Source organism: Thunnus albacares, chromosome 8, assembly GCF_914725855.1.
Source record: "Thunnus albacares chromosome 8, fThuAlb1.1, whole genome shotgun sequence".
Lineage (NCBI taxonomy): Eukaryota > Metazoa > Chordata > Actinopteri > Scombriformes > Scombridae > Thunnus > Thunnus albacares.
In genome coordinates this window covers 28,611,312-28,633,154 of record NC_058113.1, presented here as the reverse complement: position 1 = coordinate 28,633,154, position 21,843 = coordinate 28,611,312, and the positions used below count along the sequence as shown (strand labels likewise).

General features: G+C 39.8%; 1 protein-coding gene across 5 annotated transcripts in view; it reads left to right on the top strand.

Annotated features, from left to right (window-relative positions):
• The window catches only part of LOC122987859 (thrombospondin type-1 domain-containing protein 7A), a 182,641-nt gene that overhangs the window by 75,154 nt on the left and 85,644 nt on the right, over positions 1-21,843 (top strand). For all 5 annotated transcript variants that reach the window (XM_044359899.1, XM_044359896.1, XM_044359897.1 and 2 more), the window contains exons 2-4: positions 11,349-12,183; positions 17,754-18,002; positions 20,882-21,066. In XM_044359899.1, coding sequence (XP_044215834.1) covers positions 11,366-12,183; positions 17,754-18,002; positions 20,882-21,066 — 1,252 coding nt within the window. In that variant the 5' untranslated portion in view covers positions 11,349-11,365. The remainder of the gene's footprint in view (positions 1-11,348; positions 12,184-17,753; positions 18,003-20,881; positions 21,067-21,843) is intronic.

The window sequence follows — 21,843 nt, the reverse complement described above, 5'->3', positions numbered from 1 at the left end:
TCTTGATATTGTGTCCTGCCCCTGCACACCAGGGGTGGATATGGTATCATAAATTGCAGAAAAATGGATGTCAGATTGGAAGTCTGCTTTAGAAAGGGGGGGCTGCCTGGCTGACACCAAGCTTGAGCTCAGCGCTACAATATGTCATCATGCCTTTGTTGTTGTGTCTGTCCTCAGATAGCTGCAACCAGTCACATACATATTGCATGTTTGTGAGGCTGAGATGGAGATGAAATACCACACCCTGACTAGAAGAATACCATCCACTGATAAAACAAGCATCCCCGCTGTGTGCACTTCTCATTCTTTCTTTGGTTTTCTTGCTCGCAGTAAAACGCCTTGAATAGTCTGTGTCACTGCTGCTCTTGTAAAACCTGCCAGTGCAGCGTCTCACAGACCAGAGGCTTTCATCCTCAGGGCGGATCTACTGAGCTTCTGACACTCCCTGTGTGGCTCTGAAACTTCCCTCACCCCCCATTCCCTTACACCCCTTACCCTTTGCCAAACTATCATACTCCTTTAGGGGAGGCATCCATGGGCTTGTCAGCTCAGATTTGAGTCAACGAAAACCAAAGATATGAAGCTGCTCTTTCACCAGTGGTGGAGGAGTCAGGTTGTACTGAATGGCTCTCGGGTGTAAATGTGTTTATAATATTTGTATCACCTCACCTCAGAAAAAGAGCATTTTCATTTCTTGGTAAATAAAGATAAGACGGCATGCAGCAGTGTACACTCATATTTATTTTTACCTTGACAGTGACAGGTACGGCCACTTTGTTATTTGTTCTGTTTTCTCTTTGGTGCCTCTACTTAAAATGCAGAGGGTATGTTTCCCTGACACAGCCTTTAGGTGTATTTTAGGGACTTTGTTATTCTATTATATATATATTATATATATCATGATTTTTAGCTTCTGTTTGGAGGATCTTTAGAAAGCTCTTTGAATTTTATGCAAATTTAGCATCAAAATGATTAATTGTGATATAAGCCATTTGTTTTCCATCCAGTGCATGGGCATATTTTCCAAAGAGAACAAGAGAGTCATGCTCCCTGTCATATCAACAATAATTTCTTGTGTACCACCAGGCTTATTTAGAAGGAAAAAAAAAAAACCCTCCCCTATAAGTGAGACTGGCTACTGTACATTATGACAAACACCAGCGCTGTAGCTGTTGACTCACTTTCTTTAAACAAACATGGCATGTTGAGTACAGAAGCAACACATAGGAAGCTCCCTTTCTTGTCCTTTTTACTAAAGACCAGTGTTTTCTTGATTTGCATCCCCATTAGCCTCCACATTAGCACATTAGAATAAAGATGCAACAACGCAGTCAAAGCAAATGTCAACTAATGACAAACAACGCACTACAGTCAACAAACACCAAATAAATTGGAACAAATTGAACAACGGTTGTACCTGTAGACTGGGTGATGATGGAATTACATCCATGTTGGATGATGTGCCAGTGTGAGAAGTATTATGCTCGACTTCATATCCTGTCACAGACCTGCAATTAATGTTCGCCTTTTATTAACCATAAACACGATCGTTCCCCAACCTCAACCAAGTGTTTTTGTTAATCATAGTTAACTGGCCATAACCACGATTTTCCTCATTCCTTAGTTGCCGTGCACAGTAGCATTGATATGATATTGTCTAAACAATTAAGTGTTACTAATTAAGAGTTAATTTAGGTGATTTAAGTTTTGTCACTTGCAATTAAACTCAATTAGATTATTTTTAAGTGACTTTCTATGCTTATTTTTTTCATATCATAACATGTCAATAGTAGAAAAAGATGTATAAATATTGTAATATTCAAAAAAACTAAGTGCAGTTACTTATCTGGCCATCTTTCCTTTAAAGTAAAGTTTTCTCCATCTGCTAGTTACTATGAGGATTGGAAAAACCTGTGAAGTAGGAACAATTTTTCCTCATTGGTTTGAAGTTGGCAGGCATTAATTGTGAAAACAAGATGTTGCATATTCCCATACACCTATCACAATTTCACAATATTTAAATCAAAATCCAGTGACAGTTGTGTGGTTGTTTGATTACACCCACACAGACCCGATAAAGCAGATTATCAGATTTAGAGTGTTAAATTGTTTTGGTTTTTTTTCTGAACTTATACTTCCTGTATGAAACCAAGTTTTAAGGGGCTTTAAAGTGCTATGTAAATGACTGTGTGTTTTAAAAAGTTGGTTCTGGGCTTAGGAAGAAGAAATGTTTGCCCACATTTCGAGAGGAATATGAACTGTATGTGTTAGGCGTGTATATTCCACACAAGCTGACATTAATACCTGAAAATATGCGGTAGCCTTGCCAGTGAATACTAGCAAGCTGGAGTGGCGTTAAGCTTCGAGTGGGAGTCATGATATTCAGTTATGCATATTAATAATACTGGTATAGTATGGATATTGAAGTGCAAGTGGGCTCTTGTGAATCTTTTTAGAACAGGAGAGTAGAGGACACATTGATATGTTGGAAGAGTGATGTTTCTAACATAATTACTGTTGTTATAGTTTTTTTTTTGTTCTCAGGAATGTCAAGGTTACCTGGTTTGCTTTGGAGGGAAATTAGATATTTTTACTGGAGCGTGTATGTGCAGTGATGCGTTCTGTTGACATTGTTTACAGGCTCTTTTAACTTTTGCACTCAGCTCTTTGTTTGCATGTAGATTTAACAGTCAGGTGTTTGTCATTTATCAGGCTGATGGGGGAATATGAAAGTGTATAATGGAAAATAATGGATTCTACTGGTTCGCTTCTGAATTTTACAGCATCTGACAGTCTTGACTTTGTTCCTGACAGACCTAAACACAGACCATTGCTTTTGACTTGTGGGAGTCTGTGCGTATTAGACACCGACAGTTTAAATTGTAAAGCAAGAAAGGCTCGTCTGAATCCAGACACTATCTTGTCACCGTTGTTGCGATGACAAATGAAGACGTAGCGTTAGAAGGTATTTCACTCTGGCTCGGTGCCTGGTCCTGACCCCTTTGACTCAAAGACTTTGGAAGATTTCTTTCATGCTTGCCATTAGCAATATCATCACTACCGAGTATGTGGGTGTTTGTTAGGATTGGAGAAATTTATCTTGTCACTTCTCCGTCCTCTGGGGGTGTTTATGAGCTAACAGAGAAAAAAAAACACACAAACTATCTGGAAACAACAAGAACAACAAGCTAGTCTTCCAGTTCTGATTCTCACTTTTGGCTTCTTCCACCGCTTGTTATGTTTTTCTGTTTCAGCTGAATTCCAGGTGCTTCAAAACTTAATGATGCAGTTTACACTCACTTGTGAATGTGCTAACTTGGAACAAATATAATTTAACACTGAAAGATGAGCTAATTTTGACTAATGCACCAGAGGCCAGATGAATAAACGATGTGTATGTTTAGCAATCTATACATCAATTACTGTAAAATGCCAATCAAAGGCTCATTTATAACCTTAATATATGAATTGCTTTCTTTTAATACTATATATTATTGTGACACCCTGTAAAGTCGGTTTCGATATGATTCGATATTTGAGTGCCACAAACTAATCATTGATTAAATATCTGACATTTAAAAATATTGATGAGGGACAGGTCCATGTAATGAATTAATGTTATTGACACTGTAAATAGCCACGCTTCTTCTATACCGTTTGTTTCACTGACAGGGGTAAAGACAGGTGGAGGGGGAAGCAAACTGATATGAAAATGGCTGATTAATGGCGTGTCTTCATCAATTTATGTCTAATCATGGGAATGGAGTGAAGGCTAGTGCACGTTAGTTCTGAGATTCATAAAACAGAGCCATGCACATGCACGTCTCTATAAATCTGACGAAAAATAATGCAAATGCATATTTCTGGCTTTGTGCATACACACAGATAATTTTCTGCTCATTACACCAGCATCTTTTAGCTTTAGCGGACGGTAACTCACACGACTAATTTCAAATGAATACAGTGTATGAAGATCAATCTTGATGGCTAAATGATGCTTGAGTGATATGAATTCACACCGCCAGTTCAATTAATGCATTTTCATATTCATAATCATCAGTATTCACATTAAAAAAACAAATCAGCCACAATCAGTTAGTAAGTGACTGCAGCAAACCGTTGCTATTATCAAGCTGTAATATGGAGAATGTGCACATACACAGATACACAAAGATAAAAAATGGAGAAGACTATTTAACATTGTCTGACTTGTTGAAATGCTTGCCCTGCAGTTACGTACGGTATTTTGTGGCGGATGTGATGAATAAAGAGTCATCAAAGAAGCTCCTTCAATCCGTGCAAAGCAGAATTGTGGTATTACAGCCAATGAAATTTAGATCAAGTGTGAGGGGAGAGCTCGAGTCAATGTGGCTTAGTGCCACGGAGCCCAGGGCACCGATCACACTAAATCGAGGCCAGGGTTAACAATCATCCATGAATGCTAAGCTGCTCAAAGTATTCCTTCAGATGTTAAGTATTAGCCCCTGGTCCTTTTTCCTTTCTCCTTTAACTTTTGCTCTTTTCCCCGCTAACCCCTGATGCACACTGTGGCCCATTAAACTAAAAGGCTAATGTCCATCTGGTGCTAAATAGTAATCTTTTGACTGAGCTCCATAAGGAATAGCATGATGTGAATAGCAACATTTTCTGTCTGGGAATAGTATTTATAGCTGGCTGTTTGCTCTTTAAACACAGTAACAATGCACAGTTGGCCCTCGCCTCATGCACACCAGATTTGTTTTGTAGCTCTTGGCAAACAAATGCTCTGCTGAGCTTAATGTGACTCAACATGGCAAGCTCAATGTGGTAATACTTATTTCTCCCAAAGGCTACGCAAACATGCAATTATCACACTGTAGTTCATATGGTTCATCTTGTCAAAACTGTGAAGCTAAATAGAGAGTCGAACACTAACAAACTCAATCTGAAGCTGCCTTTTTTAACAACTCAAACAACAGGCGGGGAGTATTTTAAACACTGTGGTCAGTTTTTGAACCTAAGAAAGATTATATAATCAGACTAATCAGACTGTTGCTGTAGAAATGATGGATCAGTTTTCAGGCCGGTTTACATGATATTTAAGACGCCATTCAAATTCTATGAATCACGACAGAAGCCTCACTCTAGAGCATTTTGATGATTCGTTCAGGCTTTTATGGACCTTAAAATATGATCAAAACACTTTGTTTGTTAGCAGCCACATCCATAAAATAAATATAGACATCCGTTAAAATCAAACCTCTGTAAAATCATCTTTCTAAGCCGTGATTCAATCTGACAAGTTGACTGAACTCATTCTCCTGTACAAGAAGTGTGTGGGAGAGGCGATCCTTAGAGACATGAGGCTTACACAATATATACATTAACTCACTCTTACCTTTCAGTCTGCTGCCGCTTCTCAATACTTGACAAGAAATATATACACTTTGATCATAAGCAGTTGGAGTTTTGACAGTGTTCAGCTGCAGCTACATTTCCACATTTCTCACTGACCCCGCAGTGCTTCTCAAAAAAATTTCATTTTACTGATGATGGCGAACCAGCTCATATTTCATTCGACCTCTCTCCATATAATTATAAATGACAGACAGACTACCTGGACTGATTCGATTCAAGACACATCTACCGCCGGCCAGCCAGTTGAGATGATCCTGAGATGAACCCTGACCCGGCGCAGAGAGAGAGGTCCCTTCTTTGAGTGTGAGATGTGTGGATTTTTTAGAAATAATAAACAAACACAAGCAGAGAGAGAACGACACAGTGACCCATTCATTAGTGAAGCTGACCCTGCAGGGACAAAGACGCTGTTCATTAAATAGACACTCGAGGCCCAGTCAGAGATCAGACTCTCACCCCGACTGTGAGGATATTAAACTCCACATATTGTTCAAAGGAAAGATTCCCAGTATGTGTCCCGGAGACTCCCAGAGGGACCTGTTTAAGGCTCTGGGGGACCTCGAGTAAAACAAAGAATAGCTGATTTTATTATAATTGCAGGTTAGTTAGCTGAGAATGCCTGAAGAACTTTTCTTTTCTTTTCTTTTTGGTGACTTTTCAGTTTTGTTTTTTTTTTTCATCTTCATTAACACCTCAAGGTCCCCTGGAAACTGATTGAGCACTTGGCTTTAAAAGAAAGAAAATGTTCTGTCTAAACTTGCAGTTCAGTGAGCTCATTATGAGAGGAAAGAAGAAGTGAAAGAAGAAGTGTCAACAAGAATATAATACCATATGACCCAAAGCTTATAATACTGGGTTCTATAATGAGTGGACTATGATTATAATTACATTTCTATATTACAATGAATAATACTAATAATATTTGAAGGTTTGGTCATGATAAATGAACGAATGATTAGTTTGATGTATACTGTAATTATCAGATTATTTATTTAGCATAGAGTTCCCAATTAAATAATATATATTATGCTGTCTGCCTGTTTTCTTCCTCCTTTATACATTTATTGTCAGAACAAGTCATCTGGCTAAATGCACAATTTACTACCCGCTGCTTAGCCAGTTATCTTTTACCATGCTACTGTATTGTGACAGCTAATACAGCACAAACACACGCTCGTCGACAGAGGTCACTGCTCCAGACATGCATGAATTTTTAATTTGCCTTTTAAAGCACATTTTCTATTCATCTGAGGGCAAACATTTGAATAACTCCGACTCCGAAGCTGTAGCCTCTCTAATGATTTACTATATTAAATGTTTCAGATACTCACTTTTAAGTGGACTGTCTAGTTTTTAGATGTATTGTCGGAGGAGTTTCACTAAGTTTTAATGCTGTGTCGCATAATTCTACTGTAGCAGGCAGCTGTTTCCAGAGAAAAAGCTCCACTGTACACTCAGCACCAAACGGCAAACAGACACAATTAGCATCTAGCTGGTGAACATAGTGCAGCATTTAGCAGCTAAAGAGCCACATATTTCCCTCAGGAGTTGGTAGAGAGCAAAAAAAAGGAGCTAAAAGAGAGTGAATATTGGACTTTCATTCAGCAGGTGGACAGAAACACGACTCCGAATGAATGATAATGTTGTTTCCGTAACTGCTGGATGTTTAAATAAGCAATTGCTTGCTAACAAATTCGCCACATGTTGTGTTGACAATTTGTTTCTGCTGCCCTCAGTTTGATTACACTTCACTATACGAGTGCAGCGCCCGTTCAAAACATGCCTGTTCGTAACAGGCAGATTGTTTGGCCTCCGGCTGCTACTTCAACACATAGAAAAATGAACAGTTGATGTGAGGTGTGAATGAGTATATACACCGACAACATGACAGAAACTAACATTCTATACACAGATGTTACAAATAATAAGTACATAAATGTGTTTTTCTCATTTCAAGTAGCCTAAAACAAGGGATTCAATTAAAAATAAAATAATGTGCATCCTAAAATAAAGTGGATTGATCATTTTGGGTTATATTAGATTATACTGGGATCTTTTGTGGATGACCTATGCTCAACCATGTACCTGAATGCCTCCTGTGTAGACACAACGGTTCATTCACTGCTGCTGCTGCTGTTGATCTGCTAACGTGCTGCTCACGCTATGTTTGCTCAAAAGATTTGTGCTTTGTCCGTAGTGGTGCTACACAATCGCCACAGTCACAGAGGTGTGGAAGTATTTCCTTTGTTTTATGCGCATAACTACAGTCATTGTGTAGTGCTTCCAAAATGCAGGCAACCTTCGCTGAACAATGTACCTGTAACGTGCTAAACGTGCTGCTAACGCTACGCTTTCTGTCTAGACACGGAGTAAGAGTGTCCATTCTTCTTTTCTCTTTTTAGAGCAGCTTTCTCTGACTCATATCACGTCTCGTCTCTGGTCTCTCCCTGCTAGAGTCAGTCGGCAGAGCCCTGAAGCTCCGCCCTGCCCCTGCACAGAGCGGAGCGGCACACTGATCGCTGGTGTATTCAAAGTTTATTAATATTAAACACATCGCCTGTCCAAATTAAGCCAAATTCAACACTGCACTCCCTTTGCTCCCTAGCAATGCACCCGCCAAGTCTGGAGTCAATCGAATGAACGGTTCAAGAGATACGCGAAGGACATACAGACACACAGACATACAGACATACAGACAGAGATTCCTTCCATTAGTAGATAGATGGCATCTGATGTTTAGTAGACTGACAGTAATTGATATTTCTGCAAATGCTTTCTGCTTAACATGTGATAAATGGAGGTGAAACAGAGTTTGTTGTCAGAATATCAAATAGTGCTGTCAGACTGCATGCAATATTGAAAGGTTTCGCTGTAGGCTACAAGGGATAGGTGTTGATTTACATTTGGAGAAGGAAGTTTCAATTTTGTGTGTTAATAGCGGGGGCAAAACATGCAAGCAGCCGCAAAGATATGACATAACATAATATATCGTGTAGGGTATTAGAAACAGAATGAGATACAGTAAATGTTTAAAGAGGACAAGATACAGCACAGACCAGACTTCTACTGTGGTTGCTCAGAATGGGATATTGTGGTCTTTTTTTTTTTTTTCTTTTTTTTTTTGAGAACTAGTTTTATTCCACTTTTCTGAGCTAGAGGAGTGCTGAGTGTAAGGCCTGTGCTTGAAAATTGTCTTAGGGAAGATAACTTCTATCTGGGATGGATTAGATTTGGGTGGGAGCTGTTTTATTTGGTACCGGGGCACCTGTCTGATTCTACTGAATACTCTCAGATTTTAGACAAGCGTTTCCACCACTGCGTTTTCTTTCTATGCCTGAAAACTCAATATCAGCCCTCCAGATAACATTCACTGTCTTTATCAGTTTTTTATTGGGAAGATAAAACTTCCAAGTCACCTTTTTCTATTATAGAAATAAAAATAAACATCACATAGATTTTATGGACTCAGACAAACAGCTAAGAGGATTTGTCTGCAGAATACTAAATGTACTTTTCACCTTTTGAATGTTTTGTGCTTCGTACCGCAATTTCTTAAAAGCTACCCATGCAAAATATACAGAAGCATGATGTGATCTGTAGCTACAGATGCCTGGCAGACTCAACAAATCACTTGATGATCGGACATGATCTAGTGTGTTGATTGAGAGGGGAATAAACTGGCCATTTAGAAAATGCTTTGAAGCTCCTGTGAACGCTGCATCATGTTGTCTGAAGACAGATCCTGTCAGCTGTATCAGCAGCTGAGATCAAAGACAAGGCTACAAGCAGCCTCATCAGAGGCAATCATAGTTGGAAATGTGCCCCTGATTTTCTGCCAGGCATGATTTTTTAACTCTACATGTACGTGGGTCAACATGAGTCGTCCTCACCCTGACTCAGCTCACCTCCCACTCACGGTCAAATCAGCCCCAGACCACATGCTTAAACAATCAATTACCTAAGAGGTTAGTGTGAGGTTAAATGTGAAGCTGCCCAATTAGTTTGATTCCTTCTCCCTTGTAGTATCAATAGCCTTCGGATAACACGGTGAGAGTACAGTCACCCTGTGTTAATTAGGTTTTTCAACTTGCTTTGAGTACCAGCTGAGTTGGGTTGACTGGGTGAAAACAGTTTCCATGGTTTCAGCTAAGTTTTCTATGTGGAGAAATACTAAATTAGGCCCTATTTTTTTTTCAATTTCATTCCATACAGAAGTTATACAGAGAAAACCAGAAGGAGTGTGACTAAAAGCTTAAATGTGATAAAATAAGAGTGTGCACATCCTATTGTGTGGAAGCTGTTCTTTGTCTCAATGTGTAATGTTATATATCTGGCACCTGCAGCAGTCAAGTTATGTAGTCAAGTGAGCAATGCAGATATTTGCTTTTTTTATACCATAGTAGTATATCTAAAGGAGCAATAAATAAACACAAAATGCAATATCTGCACTCGGGTTGGGTTGTTGATGAATATAGCAATAAATAATTTGGGGACGATGTTATTAACTGTCAACAGATCCCAATGAAAAGACCAAATCTATCAATACTTTCTGACTTCCCTGCCCTGTCTTTTGCACTCAGTCCTAATTAAGACCAGCTCAGACATATATATATTTTTATTTTTAAATAAGGCTGAGTCACTTCCTAAAGTTGTTGGACACTGTAGTTTTTTTGCACACAGGAGGAAATGATGCATCCGCTGCTACACATTTATCACATTTATATGCATTTGATCCACAAGTGAGAGTGAGTCAAAATAAACTATATTTATAAAATAATGAAGGAACATGTCACTCAGTGCAACGCTGTCAATCACTGATGTGTTTTTAATTATTTTGTGGACAACAAAGGGAGGTCTATCAGACTTTTGCTACACAGGAAATAGTGTATGTGTTAAGAGAAGCAATGTATTGTTGTTTTTTTGGTCTTTTCATAGGATGTGTTGACAATAAGATAAACATTTAATATCACCGTCCTTATCCTTCAAGGCTAAAAAGCTCTATTCTCAAGCCATACAAAATGGCAAAGTATTGCTAGTATTTTTTTTTTTTTTTACTGTTAAAAAAAATATGATCATGTATTATTATGTAGGATTTTATGATCAGCTTTTTGCTACACTGGTCCTGTTTAGTGGATTTTTATTGTTTACTGTTGAATCTCTATTGTAATTAGTGAGAGGGGATATAGGGAACGCTGTGCCAGAGACTTGTGGAAAGAGAAACATGTTTTATTGATGTTTGCGGTGATTCCTGCTGGGTGGCAATAGAATTTGATAAATACCACAGATTACTCAAGGCCCCTTTAAATTGGCTTTCAGACACTTTGCTTTGATCACCTATAATCTGCACTGTTGCACATTGTATTTGCATTGCCTAATCATTCCTTCCCACCCCTGAGGCACTCAGACAGACTTTACTGTGTCATCCTTGAAGATCTTTCCTTTATATGCTTCTCCTCAAATGACAGCACGTTTAAGGAAAACCGTCTCCATCTTGCTAAAGCACTTGAGTGCAGACGTACTAATTAATCCTTACAAATAGATTGCAGTTTTAAGGGCACATAAGACTTTTCAAATGATGATGATTGATCTTTACTAATGGAATAACAGGATGGTTGTTAATTCTGCTCTTCCAATCAATTCACAGCCTGTGTAATTATGCCTTGTTTTATTTTTAAATGATCCATAACCAAATAATACACCTATATGTAATCTCTCAATTTATCCAATCTGAAACGCATCATTACTCTGATTTCCTCCTGGAGAGTAAAACTAAGATAATTGCAGTGAGCAGTATCTTGATCATGTTTTGTCATATGATAATGGAATTTCCTCTTGAGGCTTCTTACATTACAACTGTCTTTTTTTTTTGGAGTTACATCTGAAGCAGAAAGGTTTATTGTTTCATACAGTATGTTTCATATTGTAATTTCAGCCTTTTTACTGTTTTCCAGGTCCATGGGGAAGATGTATGGGCAGCGACTGTGGCCCAGGTGGCAGCCAAAGCCGAGCAGTCTGGTGTGCCCATGTGGAAGGCTGGACGACACTTCACACCAACTGTGACCAGGGCCAGCGTCCCTCCAACCAGAGAAACTGTTTCCGTGTGTGTGATTGGCACAAAGACCTTTATGACTGGAAACTGGGTGCCTGGAATGAGTGCGTGCCAGTGTCAGCAAGGACCTTTGGGGCCCAACGGCCGTTCCCATGCAGTGGAGGCGAAGAGGGCATTCAGACCCGGGAGGTGGACTGCACACTCAAGTCAGACGGTATTCCAGCAGAGGATGCCATCTGTGAATACTTTGAGCCTAAGCCTCGCCTGGAGCAGGCATGTTTGATCCCTTGCCCCCAGGATTGTGTGGTTTCTGAGTATTCTCCATGGACCTCCTGTTCCAAAACGTGTGGAACAGGCCTCCGGAACAGGGTCCGTAGCGTCCTGGTTCCTCCACTTTTTGGAGGCGCTGTCTGCCCCAACCTAACTGAGTTCCAATCTTGTAAACCTGGGCCTTGCACAGGTCCAGAGGGCATGTACAGTCTCAGAATCGGTCCCTGGAGCCCTTGCGCCCTCCCACAGACTCGGCCAGCACGCCAAGCCAAACGCAGGAAAGGTAAAGGTCAGGGCCTCAGAGAGAGAGCAGGAGTCAAAGACCCCGAGACCAGGGAGCTTATCCAGAAGAAACGGACCAGGAACCGCCTTAACCGGCAAGAGAGTCCATTCTGGGACATCCAGGTGGGCTACCAGACTCGGGAGGTGACCTGCATTCATAGGAATGGGAGCGCTGCGGGACGCATGTGAGTGGCAACATTTTTATGTTAATGTGACAGTAAAGTTCATTTTTTCCTCAGCACTATTATCTACTCCTTTAATTGTCTTTCTAAGGCACCAGTGAAATATCTGTCTGAATGATAGCTTAATAATGGAACGATAAACAATGATAAACAGCTTTTGTTTGTCATTTCTTTAAAAAAGGCAATTATCTACTGTATTACATGCCAGTACCAGTCAAAGGTTTGGACACACTTTCTCATTCAAGTTAGTGGGAGGGTGTGTCCAAACTTTTGACTGGTACTGTATGTCTGTCCATATAACAAAGTATTTATCTTCGGTATATACATCTATTTATTTTGTCAGTAACTAAACTGCTCCTCATGTTTCCATTTCCACCTTTGATGTTTAGGTGTGCTGGTCTGTTACTGTTCTAACAGCTAAACATGATGCCGAATTTGTCCTCCTGAAAGTTTCTCCTTCTCCCTGTCAGGAAGTGACATGGAGCAGGATGTTTATCGGTTGTGTCTTTGTCACTGCTGTGCTGTCAGAGCAATGAGGCGCAACTGCCACAGTGCATTTGATGTCAACTTCCTGGGATGGAAGTGGCAAAGAAACTCATTTTATGACATGAGATCAATCTTTGCCACAACTTTGTGTGACACTTTTCAAAATGAGGCAATTTTCTGGGTTTTGTTCTCTTGGTTTTTGGACGGATGTGTGATAATACATTCCAAGAAAAAGTGAACAAATCACGCGTCACTCAAAATGTCAAAAATGCGTTTACTTTCTAAGCAACAAAAGTCAAATTGCTGCAGTAAAACTTTTAAAATAAATAGCAATGGAGATGATTGTTTTCTGTATCTTAAAGGTGAAGGTTAGAATTTCTAGTGATGTTAAAGGCTCAGTTCAACCAAATCAGACGATATGCAGATAGTTTCAGTCAGGTGTTACAACAGTTTAAGATAGAAGTTGTGATGGATATTCTAAAACCAAACCAACAACGCTAGACAAGACCAGAGGTAAGTGAAAAACATATTTTTGTGATTTAGGGTCAATTTGTAACGTAAAGCTGCAAAGATGTAGGGAAAGCAATTAGCTTTGAAGAAGCAGCTCTTGTAAACGAGCAATAAAACTAGTCAATAGTTTTAGGAGAAGTCATTTAAAGCGAATCATTAGTTTAATAAGTCATTGAATTAGGCAGTCAGTGGGCACTATTATCCAAAATACATGCTGTAACTGTATGAGTGCTTGCTTCCATTTATAGTGTTGGTAAACCCAACTGGGATCTAACCTCTAGCCCTGACATTATTATTGCTGTGAGTGTCAAAGCTACACGCTCTGACTGGAAATAAGATCCACATCAAATGGCTTGCAGTTCCACTCGTTTTCTCAGCAGAAGTCTTTGCCTGAAATGCACATCAAACATTTACGTCTAAGTAATGAATCTGCCACCAGCAGCAGAGATCTCCACATCCGATAGGAAGGCACCATCAACATAAACTCCGACAGTAGAAATTTAAAAAACAAAGCACAATGACTTTGAGCTCAACTGTACATTGTGTGTGTAACTTGCATTTGGTAAATACATGACAGCTTAATCTGTAGACGTCAGTGTTGATGTCAAAAGGCAAAAACTACTGACATTGACTGGTTGTTATAACTCATTATAGTTAATTAGCATATTTACACTAAGCCACTCAGATAGCAGTGCAATATAAAAATAGCTAAGTGTAAATGCAACCAGTTCATATTTATGTAATATGTATGTAATAGTTTAAGTTATTTTCCAGTAGTAGTAGTATCCTACTCGAAATTTCCTCAGAAAACACAGCTGGGACGCAACCGCATGCAACAAAGACGCAGTTGGTGTAGCAGGTAAAACAACGCTGCTCCGCCCCGCCTATGTGACACGTCGCATCCTTGCCTGATGTATTTCAGCTGTTAGTCGGTTGTCCCTTTGTCTTACAAAAGCAACAAGAAGAAAAAAGCTCCAGCGATTTCAACACATACAGTCATACAGATGACGTAACATGTTCTAGTGTTTATCTAATTTATGTGGGTGGAAAAGCAGCTTAATGAGCAAAACTTGTCTTGCTCGGTGTCCATCCATGAGAGTCATCCATGTGTTCGTGTTACTTTATGGATGCAGTAGTTGTTAACTAGCTAGCTAAACTGTTATTGTCATAATTAAACTGCTAAAGTGCACAAGTTGGTTACTGTACCGCTTCAGCTACATTGCCAACACAGCCTAGACTAGACTACGACTTACCCTGATTTGCATGTAGCTCAGGAAAGCTAAGATGGATGCGATGAGATCTGAAATATCTAGATATATTAGACAGTCTAATAAGACCACAGAGTGATCCTTCTTTATATTACTTACAGACAACATGGTTTCGTAGGATCTTTGTCCTGGAATCACTCCTTATTTGCTGTGATTCTAAATATCCAGTGATTAGCTCTATTCTCAAAGAAAGAAACTGACCACTTAAATATGACAGTTTATGTTATTGGAAAACCACTACAGTTTGTTAAAAACCAGTGTTCACAAAAAGCTTACAAATCCAGCTGTTGTCCACTTTTCACACAAGTTGTCATGTCAAAGTTTTGGATGATTGGTTTTGACGCAGAAACCGATGAAACATTTATACAGTAATCAATAAATTCTGATTCTTGTCAGAACATCCTTGAATATTACTCGTAATAACTTTCTGATCTCTAGATTAGATGACTGTGAGGTAATCAACGATTCTTCCAAAGAGTCGTTTCTGCGGATCTATCATCTCTTTTCCTGTTCCTTGACGGATGATAACTTAAAATGTCATCGCTGTTCCCTAGAAACTTGGATTCGGGGCTTTCACAAGGTCTCTGATCTCCAGGAAAAGAATCAGTGACAGTGTCAGTGGAGCAAGCCTCCATTCATATCATGTATCTGTCACATGCCACTGTTCTCCAAGGTTTGATCAATTATGTACTAAATCTATTCATTAATGCTTTGTTGGCGCCCAGCTCTCAGCAGTGACTGGGATCAAATATTTCAAAGGATCTGTGAAAACAACTCACATGCCCTTAGGAACATAAATATTAATCCTTGACTTGTTTATTTCTTGTTCTGAAATATTCATAGTTGTTTTTGCCACTTTCGGAAAAGTGGAACAAACTTCCCAGTGAAGCAATAACCCAGCCGTATCTTAGCCAGACGCTCTCTGAACATCTTGCTCGCTTCATTTCTAATTTCGTTTGATGAACATCTGTCTTTGGGTCGTTACTTTCTCCATAGTCCTCCAGTCGTCCCAAACAGGCCACCTCAACATAACTCAATCTTCTGCTCGTGTCCTGAATTTCTCCTGCACCGCCGACAGGAGTGTATCACATTACATCACTGCATTTAATACTGGCATGATGCTGTAATTTTGTTTTGCATCTTTTTTTTTTTTTTTGGCTGCTCCACTCACACGGTCGTTTCCCCGATGCTCTCCTAAAGTTGTAAAAATGCTTCTTTAATTACTTGACCCACATACCATTATGTTTTTAGACCATTTCGGCTGCACGCTGTTTTGATGAATGCGGTTCAAGTAATGAGCGTACGAGCGCTGAAATATGGAGATTTTCTGACAGCTCATAGAGTCCTTTGTTACGAGCTACTGTGTAAAACCTACAGGCTTAAAAAATGAACGTTTTTCAGACATCATCTTACTTATTTAAATACAGAATGATTGTGTCCTCATTCTGTCTGAATGACTGAGATGAAGAAATAATTACTTCTTTTTTGCAACTTTGAAATCTCCACAAAAACGCTCGGCATACAACACATACAAACGGCGAAAAATGGGTCATTGGCTGCATTAGGGGCTTTTTAAAAACACAAGAAGTTCCACCTGAGACAGGAAGTCGAGCCATCACCTTCAGCGCGTCACGTTCTACTGTTTAACTTCCTCATTGTTTTCCTTCAATGCAGAATGAGCCTGCACACTGAGCGTGTTTTGGCAGAAAAAAAACAAAACTAAAGATTCTTCATAGTGTCACTTTAGAACCACTTCAAAGACTGCAGAGGTGTTTTAATCTGCAAAGACACAGGAGTTAAAGGAAAAAAAAACAAAAAAAAAAACACAGCTCATACTCTGCTCATACATTTCCTCATTTATACCAAAAACTCCCGACTTGCTGGAGGTGAAGTGTGGTGGCAACGTCTAAATGAGAGGTTTCTAAATGAAGCAGAGCTGTAATTAGCACTAATAGCTCGTCAGCTGCATCGCCTCAAGGGGAAAGACATCCAGACTGAGTAGCAGAAAGCAGTCGGCTTTAGTTAGAACAAATTTCTAATGATTCGGTAGAGGCCCAAAGAGGACGGGTTGTTCATTACATCTAAATGCTATTTAGATGATCAAAAGATGTGTGTGAGCGATTGATCAGAGGTTGTTTTGGTTGTCTCAACACTTAAGCCTTAAGGATACACGCACCACGCCGCAGCGCTCCTGTTGTACTCCCAATGTGAAACTGATTATGACGTGTGTATGCTAATGAGAAGGGCTAATGACAAAATGTGGCAGCAGCAGTCAAGGGCAGAGACTTTAAAGCGAAGCTTCGCATACCAGCTGTAATGTCACATATCTGTTGCTCTGTCGTGTTCAAAGACTATAAACCATGGTTTGAGGCGACTTCGCTCGCTGACATAGAAATGGCAGCGAGCGAAGAGCTAACTGAAAGATTTAACTTCACTTTCAAGACATCATGTAATGAGGCGTCAGTAAGATACACACTGCATGATTCAGTTTATCATAAATATTGTCTGTGACCAGTTGACGCCGCAGGCTAACAAAGAGATAAAGGATCTGCCTTTGTTGTTTGTACTTGATTCTCAAGCTTAGTGTTGTCATTTAGTGCAGATGGAGAAGTGCAATTATTTAATCAACCTGCAGAAAATGAATCGTCAACAATTTTGGTAATGAATGAATTATCATTTATCAAGAAAATGTACTGTAATGTGAGGATTTGCTGCTTTTCTTTGTTTTATATCATTGTAACTGAATGGAATTGTTTTACATTTTGTGCTTATTTTCTTACTTACAAGTGTTAGATGAGAACATTGATACCGTTCTCATATCTGTATGTTAAATATGACACTACAGCCAGTAGCCAAGTAGCATAATGTTGCTTAGCATTAAGAAATTGGATATGGGGGGGGAGAAAGTGCTAGCCTGACTCTGTCCAAAGGTGAATAATCTGCCATCTAGCAGCTCTAAAACTCACCTATTAGCACTATATACTTGGTTTATTAAATCTGTACAAAAAAAATGCGATGTAAAAATGACATGTTGTAGTTTTATGGGGTTTTATGTACCAGACTATTTCTTGGCAGGGAGCAATGACTTCATGGAGTCCTGGGCTGAGTGAATCTACAGTGTTTCAATCACAAGTTTGGGACGTTTTCCTCTTCTGTTTGGGTTCTAAGCAGAGTAGACAGATGTATTTTTACTTAATAATCCTGCTTGTTGTAGCATTAAAGCTCCTCTGATTCTACCCAGATCAATCAATAACCATATCTCCTCTCCCCCCCCCCCCCCCTGCACCCCGTCACTTTGTCCTTTCCCAGCCTGTGCACACAGAGGGACCTGCCGCTGACCGTCCAGTCCTGTGTCCTCCCCAAGGACTGCCAGGTGACCGATTGGGCCGAATGGGGCCCCTGCTCCAAAACGTGCGTGGACCCCGAGTCTCCTAGAGGCAATCGTACTCGGAACAGACAGGTGCTCCAGTTCCCCGTGGGAGAAGGGGCGGAGTGCCCGCCACTGGAGGAGTTGGAGTCTTGTGAACCTCAGGGTGACGGCGTGCCACCCTGCGCCACGTGAGTTCCTCCTGACGACAGGGGAGAGGGGCGGGGAGCGCAGCAGGGAATGAGCAGGGACTTTTTTTTTTTGGAATTTGAGTGAAAGTGTAGATGTGGGTTTTTTTTTTATAGCTTAGCACTCGACAGGCACTCAAGTTTCACATGGACACAATTGCATGTTAGGCTGTAATAATACCCTCCTCCTTGTCCTTGGTTACAGCAGTGTTAAGCCTCTGCTACAAAACACGCTGCAGGGATTCATTCTTCACTCCAATAAAGCTAAAATACAGTAAAAATCAAAGTGTTTGGTATTCACCCTGGTTGAGTCTCTACACTCTTCCTGTTGACTTCCCTTTACTCATATCACCAAGCTAATTTGATCTCCTGGGTGGCCCATGGCTGAGTGTGTGTGTGTGTGTGTGTGTGCGTGTAGGAGACAGCATATGGAGATAGATTAGTATAAGTGCTTGGGCTGGTGCCAGATACAAAGTAGAGACAAATGGAAGGAGACTGCAAGGACATTTAAGTCCCACAAACTCACACTCACACACAAAGATTCAAAACATGGTGTAGGCTCACAGATGGCCTTTATTTAATCTCTCGGTTTCCTTATACCATCTTTACAGAGCTATTCCCCAAAATACTCTTTTCTGCTCAAAACCTGGGGCCTCATTTATAACCGTTGCGTACACGCAAAAGAACTTTGTAATTAGTAAAAATCAAAGTTGATGGGAGAATGTGCTGTCCTCCACAAACACTCTGACATATAAATTACACATATAAATTAAGCAAATAAAATAAAAGATGAAATGTGAGACATGGTTTGAAATTGATACCATTGTTTAAAATGAATGGAAATATTATATGAAGAGTTTGTTTGCAAAAACAGATCAACGCCATTCTTAAAATGAATAAACAAACACCTGTTTGATTGATACTCAGCACACACACACACACACACAAAACATTATTCAGGATAATAATACAAACCGATATGTCTGTTGTTGCAAATGAGCCCCCTCAACCCTCACAGGCATTTTGAGCCAAACGCCGCTGCCGTGCGCCAGCGTGTTGACGTGATTTATCGCTTGTAAAAACACAGCATATGGATAAAGATAACACTATTTATTAAGTAGATCTCTCAGTGTACAGCTCGTCAGGACAGGGAAGCACACGCCTCGGTGTTGTTGAGGTGTGAAGCGGAATTAGATATACACACCAAAAAATACACAAAATTAAGTAATCCTAAAATAAAAATTAATTTACAAAAGAAGAAAAATGTAGAATATATTCTGGGTGAGAGGAGCAGCGAACAGGTTTAAATTTTAATTATTAAATAGAAGGGAGTGGGATGGATGTGCAGGATATTGATGAGGAGTAGGCTACACAGTCTATAGTGTGCAGTTATAAATAGTAAAATAATACAAAGATCACAGATGTGTCACATAAAACGAGTCTAGAAACCTGCATCTGTGAGGATACGGCTGCTCTACACTCTACTTTTATGTCAGACCATGTCTTTTTTTTTTTTATTTCGGAGAGGGTCCGACCTTCTGAGCTGGCAACATTAACCGCATCCGCCACAAGCTGCCACTCTAAAGCCTGTTAGACATTTGTAATGCCCGCACTGAGTCCACCAAACAATAGATTTTCTCTGGCTTCAACCTCTAAAACAAGAACTTTGATTTCACACTGTGTGAAATTTCTTTTTTTAGCCTTTCTGTTGGTGTTTGTCTTGGTTGTCTTCATGCAGTCGGCATAAATAAATATCAATTTATTTATAGACACGACATTTATACATTTATATAGACATTTATACAAGACGCTCTCTCAGATGCACTGAATTTCGAGTTGATTATGATTTATAAAGGGAAACTGACGTAGGACGTGCGTGTGCACTGTGTTATAAATCAGTTTTCTGTGTTTCGTCCGTACGCAACCTTTTGACGTGAATCCTGCGCACAGTTTTATGGATGAGGCCTCTGGAGTGTTTGATTTTCTGTCTGACTGGTCACATACTTGTGTTTAAAGTTTCCTTTCATAGTTATTGTTGTCCACTGATGCTTCAAACTGTCCTTTTATGTGTTGATGTTACCACCAGCTGTGATAAAAAACAGGACGGGTAAACTACAACCTCTAGATCATGATCGAGATTCACATTTTCCACATCATAAATAAAAATGCTGTCACTTGTATAACTGAATATTTAGTAGGTTTCAAAAACACAAGTGTTCTTCTGTTGTGTGAATAAATGGGTTAACTGGGGGTGAAAGGATGGTGAAGAAACTGCAAGTGGTTCTCAGCCTTTTTGGTGTCAAGGACCTCCAAACTGATAAACATCAGGCCACAGATCCGTATTTGATAAGATGTAGTCTCAGGGATCCACATCTGATAAGATTTAGTTATTCCATAACTGTCTATACTGCAGATTAACAGTGAAGAGTGTGAAACCTATGAGCAGAATAGTCTTTCTTATGCATCCTCTCATTGGGCTAACTTCTAGTCAATGAAAAAACAGTGAAATTTAAATATTTTCTGGGGACCCCCTGTGACCTCCTCAAGGACTCCTGGGGATCCCTGGACCCCTGGTTGAGAACCGCTGCTTTAAGATACACTGCACTACAGTAAGCAGAAAAGTTTAGTCCGTGATGTTTTCAGAAAGACAGAAGAAGGCTAAATAGCTCATTACTATCCAAGACTTATCTCTCTGTGCTAAAGTAAAGTCTGCAAGATTGTAAATGTTCTCTACTTTGACACGACATCACACCCACACAGAGCTCTCTCTCTCTCTCTCTCTCTCTCTCTCTCTCTCTCTCTCTCTCTCTCTCTCTCTCTCTCTCTCTCTCTCTCTCTCTCATCCATCCATCCTTGTTGCTCCATGCTGTCTTTCCCTTCAGTTACACCTGGAGAACCACAGAGTGGAGCGACTGCAGAGTTGACTTGTTGCTAAGCCAACAGGACCGTCGGCGTAGCAACCTCACAGGGCTTTGTGGGGGAGGCCTGCAGACCAGAGAAATTTATTGTGTCCAGGCCAACGCGGAGCTTCTTAAATACCTCAACGACCTCAGAGAAAAGGACAAAGGTAAAAAAAAAAAAAAAAAAGAAAGATTAAAAATTGTTCTGTTGTTTGTCCTGTCATTTATCTACCTTTGCTCACATATTGTCAAAATGTTGGACCAAATCTTTGCCATATCCTGTATAGTTTGGAAGAAAACAAAAACCAATCAGATGGCTGCCTCCTTGAGTACATATCCAATACATAGATGGTGAAATTCAGCCCTCAAACATTTGTTAAAATAGAGCTAGAGATGCACATATCAGCGCTGATATTTATCATTATGTGGATCAGATATTGGCCATGATGTTACCGATCAGAATTAAATACAAATTATTTGCTAATATCATTATAAAATTCGATGTTTCTGCTATCAGTGCTACAACAATCTCTGACCTCATTTTACCTCACACAAATATAATCCCAATGAGTTCCAAGTGGCGAGGTATACGGATGTTAAATTTAGGAAAAAGAGAGCACTGCTGTCAAGTCGATACTGGGTATTGGCAGATACACCTGAGATGAGGTATCGGATTCAGTATCCGGAGAGAAAAAGCCGGATCAGTGTATCCCTAAATAGAACAACTCCTTGTCAAAGTTCAGTTTTTTTTCTCTGACATTTAAAGTTTATTCTCTGAGGTCAAAAGTCACTCTTATTATATGTATATAAATATATATATTCCTTTATTATAGTGACAGTGGAGAGATGAAAACAAAGGGAGAGAGAGGTGAGGTGTGACATGCAACCGGGGCGCTCCGACTCTACAGATCTTAACTCTAGTTCCTTATTTTCCTCCAGACCCT